A 23,797-nucleotide genomic window follows, 5' to 3' on the forward strand; every position below is an offset into this window, starting at 1 on the left:
GCTAAAATGAAATGTAGCTGTTAATAACTAAAGAACAAAATTTAATTTACATAAACTTAAATCTGATATATTAAAAACTGCAGGGAAGGAAAAACTTGGATTTCTGTTTTTCTTGGGACAGTCTACTTTCAATGCTGTATCAATTTCAGTTTTGTCTCCTTACCTATGTGAGATCCTGGCTGTTCATCTGTTGATTGAGTATAGTGTTGGCAGAAAGTCTCTCCTATTCCTTTCACTATTTTCATAATATTTTCCATAGGATTACGCATACAAGACCTATAAAACACAAAAGGAACCTAATGACCAGGAAAAAACAAACCAGACTACCAACATGTCTTCTTTCAAGAATTAGTCAGGTTTTTAGTGACCAAAGTCCTATTTTAAGTTGTAAACCTGGATATGTAAACATAGGATATTTCAAACTAATCTACAGCCTTTAAATATAATCATTTGGCATACTGTTTTAGAATTTCAACATTAGTGGAGTCTATGTCCTCTATATTATGCTTCTATTCATATGAAATTCTAGAAAGGCAAAACTATAAGGACAGAAAACATATCAGTGGTTTCCAAAGGCTGGGGATGGTATAGGGATTGAATATAAAGGCACATAAATTTGGGGGGACTGTTCTATGTCTTAATCATCATGGTGATGATACATCTGTATGCATTTGTCAAATCTCATACAACTGTACAGTAAAAAGGATGACTCTCATATATAAGTTATACTTCAAGTGAAGTGAAGTGAAAGTTGCTCAGTCATGTCTGACTCTTTGAGACCCCGTGGACTATATACTCCATAGAATTCTCCAGGCCAAAATGCTACCAGAAAGGTAGCCTTTCCCTTCTGCAGGGGATCTTCCCAACCCAGGGATCAAACCCAGGTCTCTCGCACTGCAGGCAGATTCTTTACCAGCTGAGCCACAAGGGAAGCCCAACAATACTGGGGTGGGTAGCCTATCCCTTTTCTAGCGGATCTTCCCAACCCAGGAATTGAACCGGGGTCTTCTGCATTGCAGGTGGGTTCTTTACCAACTGAGCTATACTTCAGTAAACCTGATTTAAAAAACTAGATGATGGGCAGTGTTTATGTATATATTGTGGTGTAAAAATAAATTGCATGTAATTTTTACCAAAATCAAAAGAATAACAAGTAAAAAAAAAAAAAAATGTAGCATCAAAAAGGAAGATCTCTGGCCAGAAGCAATTAACCCTGTTACTTTTATATTATATTATTAACTCTGTTACCTTCCTATCATTCAACCACAGAATACAGGTCTTAATTCAGAAATGACAAATCCAAGTCTATGAGAAAGAATGTGACTTGCCCAAAGCCAAATAACAAGCACAGGGTTCAGAATTCCCAATCCCATATTCAAACGGACCAGCATCATGTGTAGAAAGGCAGGTAGCATACATAGCAAAAACACTTTGTTCTTACTGAGTTCTTCTAACGCAAAGCTACACTTCAAGGTATATTTTCTTCAAACTAGGCTTTTTTACTTCATTACGTGGTGAAACAAATAACAAACTCACCCTCTTAATTTTTAACTGTACATTTTGTTAGCTATGTACACATTAGTGTACAGTAGATCTCTAGAACTCTTGAAGGTAATGCTGCAATGAACTTGGGTGTGCAAATATCTCTTTGAGATCCTGTTTTCAACTCTTTGGAAAATATACCCAAAAGTGGAATTGCTAGGTCATAAAAATTCTATTTTTAATTATTTATGAAATCTCCATATTATTTTCTATACCATTTACAATCCCAGCAACAGAACACCAGTTCTAATACTCATCAACACTTGTTGTTTTTTTGATAGTGGTCTTTCTAATGGGTATGAGGTGATATCTCACTGTGGTTTTCATTTGCATTTATGTGATGATTAATGACATTGAGAATTTTCTTCATATGCTTTTTGGCCATTTGTATGTCTTCTTTGGAGAAATGTCAAGTCTTTTGCCCTCTTAAAATGAAGGGTTTTTCACTTTTTGGGGGGGGGGTGTTGTAGGAGTTCTTTATATACTCTGGCTATTAACTTATCTGATATACAGTTTGCAATTATTTTCTCCTATTCTAGTCTAGGGCTTCCCTGGTGGCTCAGATGGTAAAGAATCTGCCCTCAAAGTGGGACACCTGGGTTTGATCCCTGGGTCAGATTCCCTAGAGAAGGAAATGGCAACCCACTCCAGTATTCTTGCTTGGAGAATTTCACAGACAGAGGAGCCTGGGGGGCTACAGCCCACAGGATTGCAAAGAGTCAGACACGACTAAGCAACTAACACTTTCACTTTTCAATCGAGTAAGGCTTCCCAGGTGGCTCAGGGGTAAAGAATCTGCCTGTCAATGCAGGAGCCACAGGAGACATGGGTTGGATCCTTGAGTTGGGAAGATCCCCTGGAAAAAGAAATGACAACCCACTCGATTATTCTTGCCGGGATGATCCCATGGACATAGAAGCCTAGCAGGCTATAGTCCTTGGTGTCACAAAGAGTCAGACATGATTCAGCATGCAGAAGCAAGCAAGCATTCCAGTATGCTGCCTTTCATCCTATTATTTCCAATGCTATACAGAAATATTTAAGTATGATGTAGTCCCATTTGTCTATTTTTGCTTGTTACCTATACTTTTGAAGTCATATCCAAGAAATAACTGCCTATTTCAATGTTGCAAAGTTTTTCCACCAATTTTTCCTTCTAGCTGTATAGTTTCAGGTCTCATGTTTAGGTTTTTAATCCATTTTGAGTTAACTTCTGTAAAAAGCATAAGATAAAATCCCGTCTTCATTTTTTTGCATGGAGATATCTCAAAGAGACCCAAGTGTACTGCAGCATTACTCACAACAGCCAAGATGTGGAAACAACCTACAGGTCCACTGATGAATGAATAGATAAACTGTGGTGTGTGTGTGTGTGTCTATATATAGAAATAATGGAATATTATCCAGCCTTAAAATCCTGTTATATACTACAACATGGATGAACCTTGAAGAAGTTATACTAATTGAATCCAGCCAAACACAAATGCTACATGATTCCACCTATAATAGGTATCTAAGGCTATGGTTTTTCCAGTGGTCATATATGGATGTGAGAGTTGGACTGTGCAGAAAGCTGAGCGCCGAAAAATTGATGCTTTTGAACTGTGGTAATGGAGAAGACTCTTTAGAGTCCCTTGGACTACAAGGAGATCCAACCAGTCCATCCTAAAGGAGATCAGTCCTGGAAGGACTGATGCTGAAGTTGAAACTCCAATACTTTGGCCTCCTCATGCGAAGAGTCGACTCACTGGAAAAGACCCTGATGCTGGGAGGGATTGGGGGCAGGAGGAGAAGGGGATGATGGAGGATGAGGTGGCTGGATGGCATCACTGACTCGATAGGCATGAGTCTGAGTAAACTCTGGGAGTTGGTGATGCCCAGGGAGGCCTGGCGTGCTGCAATTCATGGGGTCACAAAGAGTCGGACACGACTGAGCGACTGAACTGAAAGTAACTTCTGTATATGTAAATAAGTCCTTTTTTCATTCTTCTGCATGTGGATATCCAGTTTTCCCTATAGTGTGGTCTTGGCACCCTTGTCAAAGATCAGTTGATGATATACATGAAGCTGCATTTTGGGATGCCAGTCTATTCCATGTCTAGTCTACATGTCTGTCTTTATAACAATACCATACTGATTTCATTATTATAGCTTTATAATGTGTTTTTGAAATTAAGATGTGTGAGCCCTCCAGCTTTTTTCTCAAGATTATTTTGGCTATTAGAAGTCCTTCAAAATTCCTTATGAATGTTAGATTTTTTTTTTCTATTTCTATAAGAAATGTCATTGGGTTTTGATAGGGATTGTACTGATTCTCTAGATTGCTTTGGGTAATGTGGACATTTTAACAATATTAAATCTTATAATCCATAGACATGGAATGTCTTTCCATTATTTATTTCCAGGTTGTCTTTTGCATTCCATATTTTCTTCCTTCCTTCCTTCTCTTGTGCTTTAAAATGTTTGCACAGGGACTTCCCTGTTGGTCCAGTATTTAGAATCTGTCTTGTGGTGTTTGATCCCTAATCAGAGAACTAAGATCCCACATGCCATGGAGCAACTAAGCCCACACACCACAACTAGAGAGTCCATGTACTGCAATGCCTCAACAAAGATCCTATATGCTGCAACTAAGTCCCAACACAGCCAATAAATAAATAAATAAGTATATTGATTTTAAAAAGTCTGCATAGTTACTTTGCCATTTCTTTTTAACTTGTTCACATTAAATGGACAGCTCAGTCCAGATCTATTTATTCAAATCCTGTGAGGGTAGATCAGATGCTATGAGTCTTCCTGCTTTCCCTGCCATCTGCTTATCTTCTGAGCTGTGGTTGAAGCTGGGGATGAATGTTCTGTCCACTTTTCTGTAGACTGAGGTTTGGGGACTGGGAGTACAACATAGATGGTGCTAGGCTCAGCTTTTGTTAGGGGACCAGGGCTTTGCTTTCTCTTCTAAGATTTAGTTAAATATTCCCATTCCAGGGTTCACTATACCTACATCAGGGACACCTTCCAGTTTTATGAGGATCTCACCACAAATCAGGTAGGAACCTCAGAAAATGGAAGGCCCTAAGGATTTTTCATACTTCTGCTGCTATCTTGGTGGTATAGAGGGACTTTCACTTGGGGAGGTTTCTAGTAATACGACTTTTTGCCCATCTGCCTACTCACTCCATTTCTTTCCCTCCATATCTAGAGTATTAATGAGCATTTTCGAGATCCTGTTAACAAACCCTTTTCCCTCACTAATGCTTCCTGGGGGTGGGGCATACTAGGAGCATCCATTTCCTTTCTTGACCAACACTTTGGAAAATTATAGCATGAAATATCCTTTTCTTCATTTGGTTGCTGCTGATAGTTTGCTGATTTTTATTATTCTGTTATTTCATTAGGTATTAGGAAATAAGTTTCTCTGGTCTGGCTTCATTTTATCATCTTTACTACGAAATATGTCTCTTTTTTTCCAACAACTGCTTAAAATTCCATTTCATGGTTATACCATCAATATGTAACCAGTCTTCCATTTGATGGACATTTAGATTGAACCCATTTAAAAAACAAAACAAAAGCAGTAATGCGTAAATTAAGGGTGTTACCAGAGTGGAATGTTAGAGCTACATAACCATTAAGATGTGTTTAATCTTCAAAGTCTATAATAATATGAAATAAAATTTATATGTAATTTTTAATAGTACTTCTACCTGATTTTAGGTCAATATACTTTGTGATTGAGATGGTATAGTAAAACTTGCCAGATGTAAATCCATTATCTCCAGAATTCAGAAGCACTGAAAACAGAATGAAATATAGAATCTAATTTAAAATTAGATTGGAAAACTTGGAAAAAAATAGTATCATACTCACTCAAAAATATTTGTAAGTTGTTCACTTGGTGCATTTTTCAATCCAGCTACAATACTCTGTAATCGGCTCACACTTTGCGTGGCTGAAGCAACAGGAGTAATGACTGCTTCTTTTTCTCTTAAATATCGCCGTCCTGTCAGTGGGGTAGAAGGCGCAAATGATGTTTTCTGACAGAAAAGAAAAATATATGACATTAAAAATTACTAAATTACATATTTAATTTAGTACAGATATCATCCTCTCTATTCATGTTCAGGAGGTTACTTTTTCCCCCTCTTCTGGTTACCTACCCCATTTTTAGCAATATTATGCTAATAACATCCTATCTCTGAATAAAACTTTTCCACAGTGCTTTCTATCTACAATCTCATTTTATCTTAACATTCATTTGAAATATAACATGCACATTTTCATTTTACATGCGAGGAAACAGCTGACAAAGGTAATGGAAATGCCGGGACTAAAACAGGTTTCTATGAATTTTCTAGCAGACCTTATACTGCAACTCACCTAACACATAAACAGAGAATTAAGCCTTGGCTATTAACAATCAAATCCAGAGTAATATGGTTGATGTTTGAGAAAAGCACATGGTTGTGCTCATGGTAGGAAAGCAAATTTTAAAGCAAGAAAACAGCAGCTAAAGTGGTACAAAGAAAAAAACAGGAAAAAAGTATGTCTTCACATCCAAAGACACATAGTCTACTGAAAATCCAGGCATTCTGGGATAATATCCAAATATGAAAAATAGCAAGAAATGAGGTAAAAATACTATATGCTTTAGTTTTGAAAATTATTCTTTAAAGTTTTCATGGGAAATATGAATTAGTAGAAGAAATTCAAGATTTAACTTGAAAGATGCTTCTGCTGTTGGGATTCCCTTGTGGCTCAGCTGTAAAGAATCCACCTGCAATGCAGGAGACCTGGGTGCGACCTCTGGGTTGGGAAGATCCCCTTGAGAAGGGGAAGGCTACCCACTCCAGTATTCTGGCCTAGAGAATAACGTGGACTGTATAGTCCATGGGTTTGCAAAAAGTCAGACACGGCTGAGCATCTTTCACTTTCTTCACTCTTCTGCTGTTAGTAGAAACACACACACACAGAAAAAGATCATTCAAGACTGAGGCCAGGTGAGGTTATATTACTTTTTCAAAGTGATGTTGAAGGTTACACTCCACATTAGCCTGTGCTGTCAGTTTCCCTAATGGGCCGTCACCAGGGAACTTCCGAGGGGTTCCAATTTCCTCTTCTGCATCTGCTCCCAAAAAGATCCTCTCATCAAAGTCACCAACAGTTAAAACATATTCTTCGTATTCCTTGTTCACTGCTTTGCTGAAAAGAGAATTCTTTTAAGCTCCTAGGATACAACTAAGTTACACAATGGATTTATCTTGAAGATAGATTTTGACTCCATAGCATAGAAAAGCTCATGACTTTCTAGCTTTTATTAACTCTGCCCATCTAACAATATCTGAGGTTTCTCTCTGATCATGGACATTCTTCACGTTCACATATATGGCAATAAATTACTTTGCAAGGTGACTGAAAAGAATCTGTACTTAATCTGAAAACTAGTTGAACCTAATTAAGTCCTGATCATTGAGGAAACAATTGTGTGTGGCCTTGAAATATAAGTACATTCTGAATTTGCCAATATTTGATTAGTGAAAGAATGTAAACTCAAATACAGAAGTCATTGGGTTTGTTCATGAGTTTCTCAGGAGAGCAGATATTTTGAAGTGCCAATGGTTTCTGAAAATAAATTTAAGACTACAAGGCTTAGCAATAATACTCACTGAATGCCACCAATGCAGAAGAAACCTGAATTTGAATTTGGAGCTGTTAACTTGATATAACATATCACTTAACCAACTGCAACAAATCATTATTGACAGTATATGATATGCCTGATACTTTTAGTGTTAGATAATTACCTATTATCAGCAAAACTGGAAAGGTCCAGAAGGCATTCGCCCTTTAAAATCTGGGAAGAAAAAGTCATTGTGACATTATGTAAGTAAGCATATTAATGTACACACAAGGACATTACATTTATCTGAATTAACACACACAAACACAAAACAGAATTATTTTTTTTTCAGACCAGTAACTCCTATTTAGTATGCAAATAAAATATTAAAAAACCTTTAACGTCAAGATTTCAAAATACTTTGAAGTTAGTCTATCCATAGCAGTGGTTTCCAAATTTTAGTGACCTAACAATCATGTAGGGGAACTTGTTAAAAAGGCAGACTTGACAGACCTCAAAGCCTAAACTAAGGCAGTAGTTTTAACAAATTCCCCAAATGATTCTGATGAAAGCTGTCCAATTTTAAAGACTGTCTATAAAGAATGGAAACTAACAGTTATTGAATGATGGTATGTGTCAGACAAGCAAAAGATTTGAAAGGAATATAGCTACTGTTATTGGTGAGAAGAAGGAAATGGCAACCCACTCCAGTATTCTTGCCTGGACAATCCCCATGGACAGAAGAGCCTGGCAGGCTACATGGGGTCACAAAGAGTCAAACACGACAGAGTGACTAACAACTGGTGAGAAAGGAAAATTACACTGTTATTAATATTGTCTGTGTATCCACACTATTCTTAGATTATCAAACATCAGGGATTGTAAACTCAAATGCTTTCAGGGGTCAGGGTTCAACATACATAAATGAAGAGGGCAGAAAGCACACTTCCTTGTCCTAAGAGGTAGTCGTTATTGAGCTTGACAGTCGTTACCTATGTAGTTACCAATACTGCCAACTCTGATTTTTTTTCAATTTTCACATAAAAGATAATTTATGTGTAAGCTAAAAATTGAACAAAATAAAAATGTAAAACACCCTAAACAGGCCAAAAAACTGTCTGTGGCCCATGGGCAAGAGAACCACTGTTCAAACCAGGATACTTCTGGAGTGAAAAAAAGAAGACATTCTAGTAACTATGCCAAACGAACAGCCAAAATCCAGATAACCCAGGCAAACCAAGATGTATGGTCACCATACCCAGACGCCACTAGTGCACTGCTTCTACAGAGCACAACAGACAAAATCCTTCAGTTCCTTTAAAATTTACTTTGCTGGAGATTAAAATTTTAGAAAGAGATATTTTGAGTATATATACACACACACACAGAAATATATATATTGTGTATATACACATAAATATTTGTTTATTGAAAGATAAGACTAGATACAAAAGTATACATAAGAGAAGAACCCAGTTAGTGATGACCTAATCCATATTCCTTTCTTTTTTTTTTTTAAACCAAAGAGAAAATTCAAGTTCTACCTGGATTAAATGGCTCAATGTTGGGGAAATAAACTGAGACCCAAAAGAAAAAGTCAATTTATGAATATAGAAACAGCAAGGAAAATTATTGAGAAAAAAATCTAGAATGCATGTAGGTAGCCCATAAGTAACTATAAAACTGTAAGGGACTCTCTGCTCTACTCATATGGAATTAAAGCTACAGCTGTTATATATCATCCTACTTTTAGTAAACAGCAAATTGTGTAAACAGTATTCAAATTGGGGCAATAAACTAGCTTACTCTGACCTCCTGGTTTTCCTTAGGCTTACTCTGATGTTTGTCCTTCATTAATTCTCTATCAGAACCTCCTACAGATGCCTCTGGCTGTGCATTTAGTTAACAGGACATATGGTTGATCACATTCTTCCAAAGCTCACTTTTGCACATCACAGAAAATCACAGGCCAGGACTGCATCACAGCAGAGACTGAAACCTGGGTACTTAAGCCCGAGGACTATAACGTTAAGAACTTGCTTAAAATACTGGTTTTCTCCTGAAGGCTGCTACTGCTGACCCACAGGAGCTGAATCATTTAAATGTAAGTATAGTACCTTCCTATCAAAGAGTTTTGAAATATATGGCTTAAAGTAATGCTCCTTTATTCCTTTGGCTTCTATCAGAAGTCCGTCATGCAGTTCACACAGTACAGGAATGATGCAGGGAGGTTCTTCAGAAGCCCGAAAGTCAGCAGTTTGGAAATTAGATGGTAAACCTAGTTTGACAGGGTATAAGAAACAATGGATGGAAAAAAGAATATGATCGACTTTTAATACTCTTTTTCTAAAAATTGATTATCAGTTTTCAAAAATAAATAAGGTCTTACCTTTAAATGACGGATTTAGCAACTCTCGTCTATTTGGGCACATAATGGCATTGGCAAAAATCAGATCCAAGCAGCACAGAAGTAAATGATAAGAGTTTACTAAATCATCTCCAATCATACGAAAATTACCTTTACAAGAAAAAAGAGACATAAAACCCAGGAACCTTCCATGTCAAATAGCACCGAGTTCCCACAACAGAAATATAAAACAACTGAAAGTGTCACCTTACCCTTAGTATAAACAAACAGTGTCCAGCAGAAATTAAAGAGCTCTTTAACACTGCAAGGAATCCTCCTAAAAAAGGGGTGGGGGGAATGTACTTTTTATCTAACTTACTAAAATCATTCCACATTTGTCACTTAAAAATTGAAACAGCAAATACAGCAAGTAGTAAAGTCAAATTACATATAAAATCCTATTCACAAAGGACAGACAACCATGGTTTATTAAATGGGGTTAAAAAGTTGACTTTTAAAATGCAAATGCCCTTAATAAGTTTGTATCATAATTTCTATTTCAAATATACGAGGATAAAGTGTCTCACCTCTGCTTCCTGCTTCGTGGTAACTTTGGTGGCTCTTCATATGGATTTTGAAATATATCTAAAAACATTGGCTCAAATTTTTTGAAAATTACAGTAGACACCTCAAAATTTCTTTCTAGCCTTTCTATACGTTCACGAAACTCTTGTGGCAGGTTTGACATGTCCATCCATTTCTTCATTTTACTAAAAAACTGTATTAAACTAAACAAACAGAAAAAAGCAAATTTAAAATGAATCCATATAATGGTAGGAAAAGGAGACACTCTACTTATACCTAAGAATCTTTATTAAAATTCTTGAATTTATTTTTTAAAAAAAGAGAGACAAAAAAACACCATTTCAAGTGCTATGAAATTACTTTGGTTCCCAGAACCACGGTGAAAACATAAACTCTGAATTAACAGTCAATACATAAAATATCTTTGACTATGCAGGTAGTACCTATCTACTTCTTTTTTTTTTTTTTGAATATATTTATTTGTGTATTTATTGTCTCTTCTCCACTAACATGTAAGTACCCCAAATGCAGAGATGTCATCTACATTGTTCACTGCTGTGTCCTTGGGCCAAGAAGAGTGGCAAGCAAATGTCACTCTAAAATATTTATGAGCATCTGCTATGTGCCAAGCACTGTTCCAGATGCTGAGCATACAGTAGTAAACTAAACATAATCTTTGCCCAAAGGAGCTTATAATCTAGTGACACATAGTGAGTGTTTGATCGGTATTTGTTGAATGAATCCTCAGGATTATAATCAAAATCCACTAAAATAAACATTTAGCTCTATGTTGTTCTTGTTTAGTCGCTAAGTCGTGTTTGACTTTTTTGAGCTCCCACGGACAGTAGCCGGCAAGGCTCCTCTGCCCATGAGATTTTCCAGGCAAGAATACTGGAGTGGGTTGCCACTGCCTTCTCCAAAAGGTGGTGGAAGAAATCATCAGATAATTGTCTGTAGAAGTTCAAACTGCAGACATGCTGACTGAAATCTAAGAATTTGAGTCTTTTTTAAAAGATTCTTATCAAGAGCAGCAAAAAAAGAAAAAAAGCTAGATTACTAAAATTTTTTTGGCTGACAAAATTACAGTCTCTTATAGAGGACTTTGTTGGAGACAGGGATGCTCAGCATGTGAAATTCTATCCTTTCCTTTGTCTGAGGATTTCCTACTAGAATGGTCAGCTGCATTGGAACTTACGGTGAACGCAAAAAACCTGAGGCCCTTAATCAGATATATCTGTTTGGTTTTTGAATCTGGAAGTGATGGCACAGAAATGAGGAAGCGGTAAATTTTTACAGAGCTCAACAGCAGCTCCTAGGGACAAAAACACTGCCAACATCCAGGGACAGCACTGCTGGCCATGCAAGCTGTGTACCTAAGAGATGGGTTCTGTGATATGCTTTTTGCTTATGTAGCCAGCCTCTCTTTCTCCTGGTCATTTTCTAATTTCTCAAGTTATCCTAAAGACTTTGTCAGCTATCCAATATTCTTTCAATACATATTTTTTCTCCTGAAGAGAGCCAAAGTTGGTAGCTGCTGTTTTTTTTTTTTTTTAATAAAAAGTTTTATTGGAGAAAAATAGAACCACCACGTACACCGGGAAAAGAGCACAAAAATTTAACTGATACAGAACTGAAAGTCACAACTACCCAATGTTGTTTGCGATTACTTTTCAATTTCTTAAATGGCTTCCATCAATTTTTTAAATAGCCTTGCCAATTTTCAGCTGAAATAGAATCAAGTTTTCAAAAAATTAAGAGCCTCAGCGAAGGGACCAGCTTTTAAGATAACAAAGGTGACACCAAGAGTCTAATAGGACCAATTCTACCGAAAAATTCCTGAAGCACATAACTACTGAGTCTGGTAGAACAGTAGCTCAGAGACCATCAGGGATTAGTGAGAACACTGACTCAGACGGTCCAGTATGCAGAGAGGGCAAACAAAAAAGCTACATTTCCCTGTCAGATGAGTTCACATAAGAAAACCAAGGAGGTGCTAAGAAAATACAGGCAATGGCTACTCAAAATAATTAAGAAGGCATTCTAAATACCACATATTATTAGACAACAGTGTGTAAAGTGATGCAATTAGAAAACAGGCAACTTAAAAAAATATGGTCACAGGTCTTTGAGAACTCAAGAAAACAATCAATAGCAAACACTAGAGCTGAAAGTCTTCTCAGCTGAGGGTTGAAAGTGAAAGTGAAAGTGAAGTCGCTCAGTCATATCCGACTCTTTGCGACCCCGTGGACTGTAGCCCACCAGGCTCCTCCGTCCATGGGATTCTTCAGGCAAGAATACTGGAGTGGGTTGCCATTTCCTTCTCCAGTTTTTTTTTTTTTTAATAAATAAGAGCCGTGACTAATATGTTCTCATATAAATCCAATGTACATATTGCTATCCCAAAAATGGCTGTCTTAACCTGGAACAAAGTACATCAGAGTGTTTGAGAACAAAAGAGCCTTATAGGACTGATATCACCTAAACTATGAATGTGATTTTTTTAAACTAAATTAAAACACAAAGTAAACTTAACAGATTTCAAGAGTTTTTGTTTCATTGAAAATCTATTACAAAGAATACAGTACTCCAAAAAGCATATGAAAGATGCTCAACATCATTAGCCATTAGGGAAATACAAATCAAAACCATGATGAGACAGCACTTCGTGGGTACTTGACTATTTAAAAAAAAAGACAGGAACTTCCCTGGTAATCCAGTGGTTAAGAATCTGCTGCCAATGCAGGGAACACAGGTTTGATCCCTAATCTGGAAAGATCCCACATACTACGGGGCAACTAAGCCCATGCACAATTACTGAGCCTATGGTCTAGAGCCTGGGAGCCACAACTAATGAGCCCATGCACTCGAGAGCCTGTGCTCCACAACAAAAGCCACTGCAACGAGAAGCCTGCATACCACAGTTAGAGAGTAGCCCCTGCTCACCTCAACTAGAGAAAGCTTGTGCAGCAACGAAGACCCAGCAGAACCATAAATAAATAAATACACAAATAAGTAAATCTTAAAAAAAAAAGACAGATAAGAAGTGCTGACAAGATGTGGATAAATTGGAATCTTCATAGAATGACTAGTATAGTCACTTTGAAAAACAGCTTGACAGCTCCTCAAAAGGTTAACCAGAGTTACCACATAACATAACAATTCTTATATATACATCTAAGAGAAATGAGAAATATGTCCACATAAAAAGTTGTACACATTCATAGCAACATTATTCATAAGAGTCCAAAGTGGAAACAACTCAAATGTCCATCAACCAAAAAATTAATAAAATGTTTATATCCATGCAATGGAAAATTATTCAGTCATAGAAAGGAATGAAATGCTGATACATGCTACAACATGGATGAACCTTAAAAACATTATGCTAAGTTAAAAGAAGCCAATCACAAACAAATATCATATACAGTATGATTCTACTTATAGGAAATGTCCAGAATAGGCAAAAAGACAGAAAGTGGATTAGTGGTTGCCAGAGGAAGGGGATTTGGTGGGGGTATAACACGTGAATGCTAATGAGTATGAGGTTTCTTTTTTGGGGTGATGAAAATGTTCTAAAATTGTAGTCAGTATGTGAGTATATTAAAGACTGTTGAGCTATATACTTTAAATGGATATGTGGATTATATCTCAATAGGACTGTTAAAAAAAAATGCTACTCCAAAAAGGATACAGTGAAATGTGCTAGAAGTATTAGTAATTTACCTTTCTAAAGGCAACTTGGCAACATGAATATAAAGTCTTAAAAACACTCAATTCTTTCATTCAAAAATTGTTTTTTCTAAGAATCTAAGGAGAAGCACAAGCTGGTAACAAGACTGTTGGGAGAAATATCAATAACCTCAGATATGCAGATGACACCACCCTTATGGCAGAAAGTGAAGAGGAACTAAAAAGCCTCTTGATGAAAGTGAAAGAGAAGAGTGAAAAATTTGGCTTAAAGCTCAACATTCAGAAAACTAAGATCATGGCATCTGGTCCCATCACTTCATGGCAGATAGATGGGGAAACAGTGGAAACAGTGTCAGACTTTATTTTTTTGGGCTCCAAAATCACTGCAGATGGTGATAGCAGCCATGAAATTAAAAGAAGTTTACTCCTTGGAAGGAAAGTTATGACCAACCTCGATAGCATATTAAAACGCAGAGACATTACTTTGCCAACAAAGGTCTGTCTAATCAAGGCTATGGTTTTTCCAGTGGTCATGTATGGATGTGAGAGTTGGACCGTGAAGAAAGCTGAGCGCCGAAAAATTGATGCTTTTGAACTGTGGTGTTGGCGAAGACTCTTGAGAGTCCCTTGGACTGCAAGGAGGGCCAACCAGTCCATCCTAAAGGAGATCAGTCCTGGGTGTTCGTTGGAAGGACTGATGCTGAAGCTGAAACTGAAATACTTTGGCCACCTCATGAGAAGACTTGACTCACTGGAAAAGACCCTGATGCTGGGAGGGATTGGGGACAGGAGGAGAAAGGGAAGACAGAGGATGAGATGGCTGGATGGCATCACCGACTCGATGGACATGAGTTTGGGTAAACTCCGGGAGTTGGTGATGGACAGGGAGGCCTGGCGTGCTGAGATTCATGGGGTCGCAAAGAGTCGGACACGACTAAGTGACTGAACTGAACTCAACTGAAGGAGACAGTCAAAGATATAGGCAAAAATATTTATACAAAGATGGATATCGTGCTACCCTATGGCAGTTTTCTTTTCTTTTTTTAATAAGTAATGTACATAATTACAAAATTTCAAAGGTACTGAAGGATACATGATGGAAAGTATCTCTCCTTGTCCATCACCTCCCTCCCAGTTTTTTCCACTAAAGCAACCAACTTTGCCTTAGTGACTAATTATATTTTCCCCATCCAGGGACTGAACCTCGATCTCCTACACTGCAAGCAGATTCTTTACTGCTGAGCCAGAGAAAGTCACAATTATATTGTTACTAGTTTCTTATTTATCCTTGCAGAACGTTTTAAGGTATTTATGAACACATACCTACTTAAATACTTTTTCCCCACTCAAGTGAAACCATACTACCTACAATAGATATTCTATACTTCTCTTTTTTCCTATAATTTTGGAGATCATTTACTATCAGTTCACATGAACGTCCTTCCATAATGTTAAGAGCTGATTTTATTCCACTATATGGATGTGCCATAAATGTATCTAAACATTCCCTTTTATCCTTTAAACTTTTTATTTTGAAATAGCATCAAACTTACAGAAAAGTTGCAAGAATTGTATACAAGAACTTCTTTATTCACCAATATTCACCAATTTTGCATTTTGCATATTTGCTTTGTCATCCATCTCTCTTTATGTTATTTATGTGTATACAGATCTTCCTCGATTTACAAATGGGGTTATAGCATGTAACCTGTAACTTTACTGTAAGTTGAAAATATGTTAAGTTGAAAATGCATTTAATATACCTAAACCTACTGAACATCACAACTTAGCCTAGCCTACCTTAAACATGCTCAGATGCTTACGTTAGCCTACAGTTGGGTAAAATCATCTAAGACAAAGTCTATTTTATTAAAAAAAAAGTGTTGACTATCTCACATAATTTAACTAATACTCTACTGAAAGTGAAAAACAGAATGGCTGTGAGACAGAATGGTTGACGTGGATAACTGCACTATAGTTATTTAAGGAAATACACACTGAAATATTTAGGGGGTATAGGGCTATAATGGATGCTACTTAAATTGAAGTAGTTGAGGAAAATACATTATTTAAGGGAGAAAGATTAAATGATAAAGCAAAAGGAGTAAAATGTCACTAAAAGGTGAGTCTAGGTCAAGGGTGTATGGATGGTCTTTGTAATTTTCTTATTTTTGCAACTTTTCCGAAAGCTTCAAATTATTCTCAAACTTAAAATATTAATGAAAAAAATCATAGATAAAAGGATTTAGTAACATTCCTGGCAGTCCAGAAGTTAAGACTTCATGTTTCCAATGCAGGGGGCACAGGTTCAATCCCTCATTGGGGAACTAAGATTCCACCTGCTGCATGGTGCAGCCAAAAAAAAAAACCACCAAAAACAAAACCTCTATGCCTGTAATGCCTGTGGTGATAGTTACACAACTCTATTAAAAATACCCCAAATAACTGAATTGTACAAGTAAATTATATGACTTATAAATTGTAACTCAATTAAAAAAAAAAAAAGATTTAGAAAGGGGCCTTTGGTTGAAGTTAGAATTTGAGGAAGAAAGACAGAGAAAGAATGTGAGAACTGGAAAAAAAATTTAGAATGGGATGAAGCTAAATGATTTAAAATGAAGAGAAATTAAATTCTAAAGTTAAATTTAGGACTTATAAAGTAATGTTTGAAAAATCAAAGTGCTTTACCTTAGTTTAGCTGAACGTAGTATTCTGGTAAGTGAAACGCAATTTCCTTCCATGATACCCTTTCCAACTGTGGGAATGATGCTTTTGCGGCAAGCAACATACAACGAACATGCCAACCAGTGTATAACTTCTCCCTGGCAAGCAAAAGATAAAATAGCAAAATGGATATATTTCGTTAGAACACTTGAATTTTAGACTCAAAAGAGATCTTAGGATTATCTGGTATAATTTTCATACTGTATTAACAGGCAGAGAAGTGAGGATATTTGCCCAAGGTCAGAAAGCTTAGTTGGTTGCAAAAATGGGTATAAAATTCCTTACTCTCAGTCCTGTGTAACACGGTAAATTGATATTAATCTAAAGATAGATCTCTCATCTATACCCCAATCTAATATTACTGAAAAAGTTCTCAATTTCTCAGCATTGGCTATTCAATATTATAACACCAGTCATGGCCTTGATGATACGGAAGTTCCTTTCTATCATTTTGTTTCTTTTTGAATCAATTTGGCAGAGAAAAGGAAAGAACAGAGTAGAATGATGGCAAAAGAATCACACATATAAAAATTAATAGCTATCGTGTTCAACATAAAGGAGATTGTCAGTTTTGTGAGGTAGAAATTGGGGGAATTATTTACCCTAATCTTTAAAACAGTATAAGTATGGCTCTCTATCTTAGCAGATATTTCAATTTACAATGCTACAAAAAAGGTGACATTTGAAAATTCAACACTAACTCTCTGCTTTAGACTTGAGCTATTGAAGCTAGATTCACTTTATGACTTCACTGCTGAGCTTTACATGAAATTAAAAACTAGCCACAAATCTCATAGCATAACACAATACTGTAGTGCAGATCCTCTTTAAGACCAGACTCTAGCAGAATTAAAAATGACTAATAAAAAAAAAAATGACTAATAAAGATTTCCTGCAATAATCCAAAAGGGGTGAGCAGAAATGAGTAGCTACCAATAAATCTAAGACCCAGTGTTCCTGCCCTAAAGTAGTGAAAAGTCTTAATTGCTTAAGGCAGGTAAGCTTCCGGTTGAATACTTTTAGAAGCCTTGATTAACGAATTGTTTGGGTATAACACCGAAGTATTATAGAGCTTTTGGATACAGGCTACTAGACGAAAACACTATTAATATAGAGAAACTTTAAGAACCAAAATTACTACTTTGACTTTTTTTCTAAAAATAAAAAGCACCTATAGTATTTAAATTAGTTCCTTGATTCTAGGGCTTCAAAATACAAAAACACTCTGACCTTATAAAACTCCAAGTGTAGAACTAGGAGGAAGAGATACTATTATCTATAATTGGTGAGATACATGTTTTAAGAATTGAAAATAAAGTGCTATGGGAGGATATAGTGTAGTGAGCAACTGATTTTGACTGGGGCAGGGGTCACAGAAGGGTTCACAGAGGGAGACAAAAGAGCTAAGTGGTGATAAACCACCAAAATGTACAGGTGAAGTGGGGTGGGTAATCAGGAGCTTGTCAGGTAGACTAGAGGGGATAGGGACTGGGCAGAGAGATTCTTAGGAAGCAGCAGATACATGAAAATGCCTTTCACCAAAAACAAAGCCAACAAAGAAGAGGAAAATAAAACACTTTAGATAGAATAAACACAAAATCCTAATTCAACACAACTGTGAATTAAGTCAGACATTAAGATATCCTGATCAACTCTGCCTTTCAGCTCTTAAACTTTCCCTGGAGTGGGGAGTGAAGTTTCCAGGCAGAGGGACTGGCATGGAGAAAGTAGGCGCAAGCTAGGCATATTCAAGAATCTGAAAAAGGCGCCTAGTTTAATGCCTTCAACATAGCCTACACTCAGCAATGCGCATTCAATGAGAGACTAAATGAAGACTTGGGATGTCAGAAATGCTTTTTCTGACTTCTAAAAAGTTTGTTTTCAATCCAGAGGCTGTAAATTATAATCTCCCTTACTTTCTCCTCCCTTCCTCAGCTTTCCAGTCATGTCACCCAGAGATGCAGATGACTGTCCTTAATCCAGTCTATCCAGTCCTACCTTGGAGACATACAAGAGTCTCTCTTCTTCTCCCTCATATGCTGACACATACATACAGTCAACTCCAAATTTCCAACTCCTTTGAACTCAGCGATTAACTGTTCTACTGGGTGATGAGTCAGAAGAACACTCTGAATCCAGCCCTCTTAGATCACAAAAACTTTTGATCATGAGGCCACTGGAGTAACTGCAAATATATTCCATCATAATTCTACCTCTATACTGGGCTTATGCTTGTTTGGGTTCCTGCGATGATTAGCAGAACGAGCCTGGGCAACACAACCCTCCTGGTCTTGATACCTGGACAACAGGATTCATACTCACTGCCCTGTCATGTCACAGAGCTGTTGTGAGGACTTAACCCAAGAATGGCTGGGGAAAATCTAATGATAGCTTACATTTATTTTGTTCAGAGGCAGACACTGTGTTTAGCGTCAAGACCATCTTATTATCCCCGTCTGAGAGAGGAAGAATCTGGGGCCCAGAGATAAGCCTTGTGTGCACAAATGGCTCTGATGAAATAGCTGTGCCGCGGCAGAAAAAGCAACCCACATTTCGGGCCGGCAGGGTAGAGAGGTTATGGTTCAGACTCAGTCTGGCTCCACCATTAACCGGACGACCTTGGGCTTAACCTCTTTGGGGTTCAGCTTCCTCATCTGTGTAATGGGGATCACAGAACATAGTCAAAGGGCTGTGGAGAGAACCAAGTAAGACTACACACCTAAAGTGCTGGGCAGCGGCGTCTTGGCACACAAGTCATTTAAGCTTTTATCGTTATGGTATTTGTTTCTCAAAAGACTTAAGGGCAGTCCCAAGACGTCTGTGGCGCTGGTCTGAAGACCAGGGGATGACCCCTGAGTGGCGTGTGACCTTGGAAAAGCCACTCCTTTTCCGGACTTCGGTTTCCCGCCTCAAAATAAATGGAGAGATGGGATCTATACCCTCCCTTCCAGCTTCGCACTCCTCGGCGCCGGGCTGGGCAGAGACCCTTCCCGGTGGGGAAACTCCCACCGCCCCACAGGGTGGGGTAGGGGCGGGGCGGGGGTGGGGCCTGGCGAGCTCGGTCCTGCCGCCCCACCTGCCGCCGCTCACCTCTAGGCTGTAGTTGCCCCGGATGGCAGTGAAGTCGTCCAGGGCTTCGGCTGCGCTTCCCTCGTCCAGGTTCAGCTCCTGGCACAGGGCCTGCAGCGCTTCCCCGGCCGCGGCAACCACTGCCGCCCCCTCGGCGTGGGGATCGTCCTCGTCCATCCCCTCAGGCCCGGCGGGCGGCGCGGTCACAGCCCCCCGGCTCCTTTCTCCCTCCTGGGCGCGCTACCCACAACCACCCGCGCCAAAAGCGCGCGAAAATCGGGAGCTGCAGGACAACGTCTCTTCGATGGTCTGCATCCGCGTTTCTCCTCAAAAAAGTCCGTTTCTCCTCCAGGGCTCCCAGCCGTCCCTCTCCGGATATGTGATAAGAAGACCTACTTCGGGGCCTAAAACACGTGGACTTGGCCCTTGGCGGGCAGCGGTGGACACAGCCGGCGGGGCAAATTGGTAGCGGAGGGATCGGCAGCCGCACGCAGTGTCTGCCGGGAGTTGTAGTCTGTATCCAGCTTTGGCGCCAGCGGCGCATCCCTTTCTTGGTGGCTCTTTGGTTCAGGCAGGGCTACCAGTTGTGAGGTGGCCCCGTTCATCTTAAGGAGAAACGTCTTCTGCCCCGCCAACCCATGGGCCTCCCTGAGTTTGTCACTGCCCCAGGACTCCGATCACAGTTTGATCGAGACTTGCTGGGTTAGGAAATGGAGGAGGAAACTGAAAAAAGTGGTCCCACGGCATCAAGGGCGGGGGAGGGCCTCGTCGGAAACTCCTCAGAGTCTCCAGCGCCTAGAGAATGGTCTTTTAGAATCACTGAGGGGTTGATGAGGTAAAGATATTAGCAGACACCTGTCCATCTCTTTTTGATGGCTAAATGAGGCTTGACCTGGACTGAAAGAGCTGAGAGTAAGGGTGCACTTCCTCAGCTCCCTGGGCCCTAGGAACTGGGACCCTGGAACCCAGTAAAAACTTGTCATTCCAGATTTCGGAATGGCCTGAGCATAAGCCTAAAGGCATGGAACTGTCTGAAGGCTTACACTTCTGCTCCATCAAAAAACCCTTTCCCCGGGAAGAGCCAGAATCTTAAAATGGTAAATCAGAGCTGTCAGTCTTTCACTCAAGATCCTTCAATAGATTCCTGTTGCTCTTAAAATAATTTCCACACTTCTTTCCATGTTCCATAAGGCCCCATGTGATCTGGTCCCACCTCATCTAGGGCATTGTCCCCTTTCTTAGGTATGTAATAAGTTCCAGGAGAAGGGGACGACAGGGGATGAGATGGCTGGATGGCATCACTGACTCAACGGGCATGAGTTTGAGTAAACTCCAGGAGCTAGTGATGGACAGGGAGGCCTGGCGTGCTGCGATTCTTGGGGTCGCAAAGAGTCAGACACAACTGAGCGACTGAACTGAAGTTCCAACCTGCTTTGTTTTGGAACCTTGGACATGCCAAGCTGTCAAACTAATTTTTGCCTCATAGCCTTTCTCACGTGCTCGTCAAACAGCCCCAAATACTCTAAGCCAGATCTTTGCTTGTCTGGCTCCTTTTCATCATTCAACAAAAAGTCACCTTGTCAAGCTATCCCTGAGCACTGTGTTTAAAATAGCTGACCCGCATCTCTCCCCTGACACACACACACACACACACACACACCCCATCATTGTCTTCATAGCACCTTATTACCATCTGAAATTATCTTGTTTATTTGCTGGCTCTTCCTACTAAAATGTGAGTTGCGTGAGAGCAGGAACCTTCTTTTTATGTTCAGTGTATTCCAGAGTTTATAGATTAGTGACTGGCATAGTTTGCACTCAGTACTTAATATGGTGTGTTTAAAAATTACAAAATGCCCATTGTTGCTTGGATGAGGGAAGGAGTCACCAGAGATGAAAACGGAAGCAGGTCCAGTTAGGTTGCAGAGGATCTCAGAAGGGAAAAGCATGGAGATTTTGATAAAAGGAGGTGAAGTCTGTGCAGCCAGGTTCTCTGGGTGACACACGTGGGTTAGATGGAGGTAGAGAGCAGAGGTATGGAGATGGTGGGAGATGAGTCCAGCACAGATAGGAGATAGACTGCAGAGTCAACTCTGTCCTAGGGCCAAAGGGGCCCCTGCTGAAGAGGAGGAGTCTCCAATAACATAGGTTTCCCTTTGGGCTACGAAAGGTGATACTCTCAACTAGAATGGAGTATAACCAGAAGGATAAGATCAGTTCTGGAACTGTTGTGTATGGGATCTTAGAAGGTCACTCCTCTCCCCTGGGCATTTTCCTAGTCTTCTACATTCCCCACACATAGGGAGGGCTGGGACTTGGGGACCAGCTGAAGGCTGGGTCTCAAATGAGTAAAAACTCAAACTCCCCCCAAAAACTCAAATGTGGTACTTCCAGCTCTGCTTTCTTCTGTGCTGACTTCAGGACCATCTCATTATCTTCTGAAAGGGGTATCGGCATGTAGTGTCTGCATAGAGACTCACCTCCTGTGAGATTTTACTTCGAGGTTACGGGCAAATAAGGGGAGATCTGTCTCTAGGGTCAAGGAGTCTCTAACAGGGCTCATTGTCCCTCCTCCTAACTTCTGTCAGCAAAGAAATGTCAGGATTAGTGGAGATGAAACGGATGAAGGTTTTCCTGTACTGGATTTTTTTTTTTTTTTTTGCCTCAGCACTTAGCATTTAGGGTCTTAGTTCCCCGACCAGGGATCAAACCTGTACCTTCTGCACGGAGTCAACCACTGGACCACCAGGTAGGTCCCTGGATCATTTGTTTTCTAATTAAGCTGCTGTGCATCTGTCTTTAAGAGCTCCAGGAGTGGAGGCAGCCTGGACATGAAGATTTGGGAATTTTCAGGCAGTACCTGAAGCTAAGGAAACAGGTTCATATCACTCAGGGAGTGTGTTGGCACGAGAAGAGACTCAAGGGTAGACCCTCTAGGAGTACCAACATTTCAGCGATAGGTAAAATTTTAGGAGTGAATTAAAAGAAAAAAAAAAAAAAAACTGTCCAGGAAGGTATATGGAGGAGGAGCAGTATTTCAGAGGCCAGGAAAGAAGTACTCATAGAGTCCAACACTGAAGAGAATTCAAATAGGATGAGGAATTCAACAAAGACCTCCTATGTTATCTTTCATATGGTTTCAGTAACCTTTGCCAGAAGCAGCTGTCTTTAGCACAGTGGGAGTGGAAGCCAGATTGCTGTGGTTGAGAGGCTGTTGGAAGGAAGGTCAGAAAGTTGGAATACGAAGTAAAAACTTCTCTTTACATACTCTGGTGGAGGAGAGACAAATGGAAGGGTATTTTCTAGGATTGGGAAACACAAGCATGTGAATAATCAGGGACAGGCAGAGACTGAAGATAAAGAGATCAGCGATTTAGCCAGGCCCTGGAGAAGGTGCCCAAGACAGGGATCTAGAGCCTGGTCTTCCTCTTCACAGCTCTTTTCTGGAAGGTTATCACCACACATCTAGATTAAACAGACCTGCTAGGCACCTTGGTGAGTGGAAAATAGCAACATGCAGTTGGGAGCTGACAGTGGTAAAGGTTTGGATATTTCTTTGTTGAGAAGTATCCCTGGCTTTGTTAAACACAGACATCAAGGTTGGAATTTTTTGAAGAGAAGTGGAATAAAAATAAGACTACTCCATGGGGTCTTGGCTTTCATAGCTGGTCATGGACAAGATCACAAGAGCTGAGAGACCTCAAGTTTTTTGCCTTTGCCATAACTCCTTTTTTATCCAGATCTGAACTTCAGAGGATCATCCTGGTCTTGAAAAGAAACCAAGATAAAAGGAAAATTATAATTATAAGCCAAAATTATAAGCCAAAGAAAACCAGAGAGTCATTGCTGCATTTTTCATCTTTTTAGTAAGTAGTGGGGTTTTCAGTGAGTTTCAGTATATGTACTGTAAGGCCATTTCTTCTTCGCAGCTGAATGATTCTGGTTTTTTTCCTGCTTCATGCACACACACTAAGTCCTGAAAACCATTCATTTCTTCATTCCAAATATGTTTACTGAATGCCTACTATGTGCAAAATACTGCTTCTTCTTTTGCTGTGACTTTCAGATCATCCAGATTTGAACTGAGGGGCACTGCTGGCTTGAAAATGACCCAGAAACAAAAGACACACCTCTCAAAGGTCATCCACCAAACAAAAAATGAGAAACACTGCATGCTGGGTTTTTTTCCTCCGGAGTGAGTCTATGCTCTAACTTTGGATTTT

General features: G+C 39.3%; 1 protein-coding gene across 4 annotated transcripts in view; it reads right to left on the reverse strand.

Annotated features, from left to right (window-relative positions):
• The window catches only part of RBL1 (RB transcriptional corepressor like 1), a 60,735-nt gene extending 40,807 nt beyond the window's left edge, over nt 1-19,928 (reverse strand). The window contains exons 1-10 of one of the 4 annotated variants that reach the window (XR_009690117.1): nt 19,596-19,928; nt 16,470-16,603; nt 10,094-10,294; nt 9,779-9,843; nt 9,549-9,677; nt 9,277-9,437; nt 7,344-7,393; nt 6,555-6,741; nt 5,410-5,576; nt 164-276 (exon numbers count right to left, since the gene is read on the reverse strand). Coding sequence is in view for 3 of the 4 variants with exons in the window: in XM_061127234.1 (XP_060983217.1) it covers nt 164-276; nt 5,410-5,576; nt 6,555-6,741; nt 7,344-7,393; nt 9,277-9,437; nt 9,549-9,677; nt 9,779-9,843; nt 10,094-10,294; nt 16,470-16,603; nt 19,596-19,751 (1,363 nt within the window). In the remaining variant the exon portion in view is untranslated. Of the gene's footprint in view, nt 1-163; nt 277-5,409; nt 5,577-6,554; nt 6,742-7,343; nt 7,394-9,276; nt 9,438-9,548; nt 9,678-9,778; nt 9,844-10,093; nt 10,295-16,469; nt 16,604-19,224; nt 19,363-19,595 lie in introns of those variants that run through there. The other 3 variants (XM_061127234.1, XM_061127233.1, XM_061127235.1) reach the window with 3 other exon arrangements.
• Between the last annotated feature and the right edge of the window lie 3,869 nt (nt 19,929-23,797).

The sequence above is a fragment of the Dama dama genome, chromosome 23 (genome assembly GCF_033118175.1).
Source record: "Dama dama isolate Ldn47 chromosome 23, ASM3311817v1, whole genome shotgun sequence".
NCBI classification, from domain to species: domain Eukaryota; kingdom Metazoa; phylum Chordata; class Mammalia; order Artiodactyla; family Cervidae; genus Dama; species Dama dama.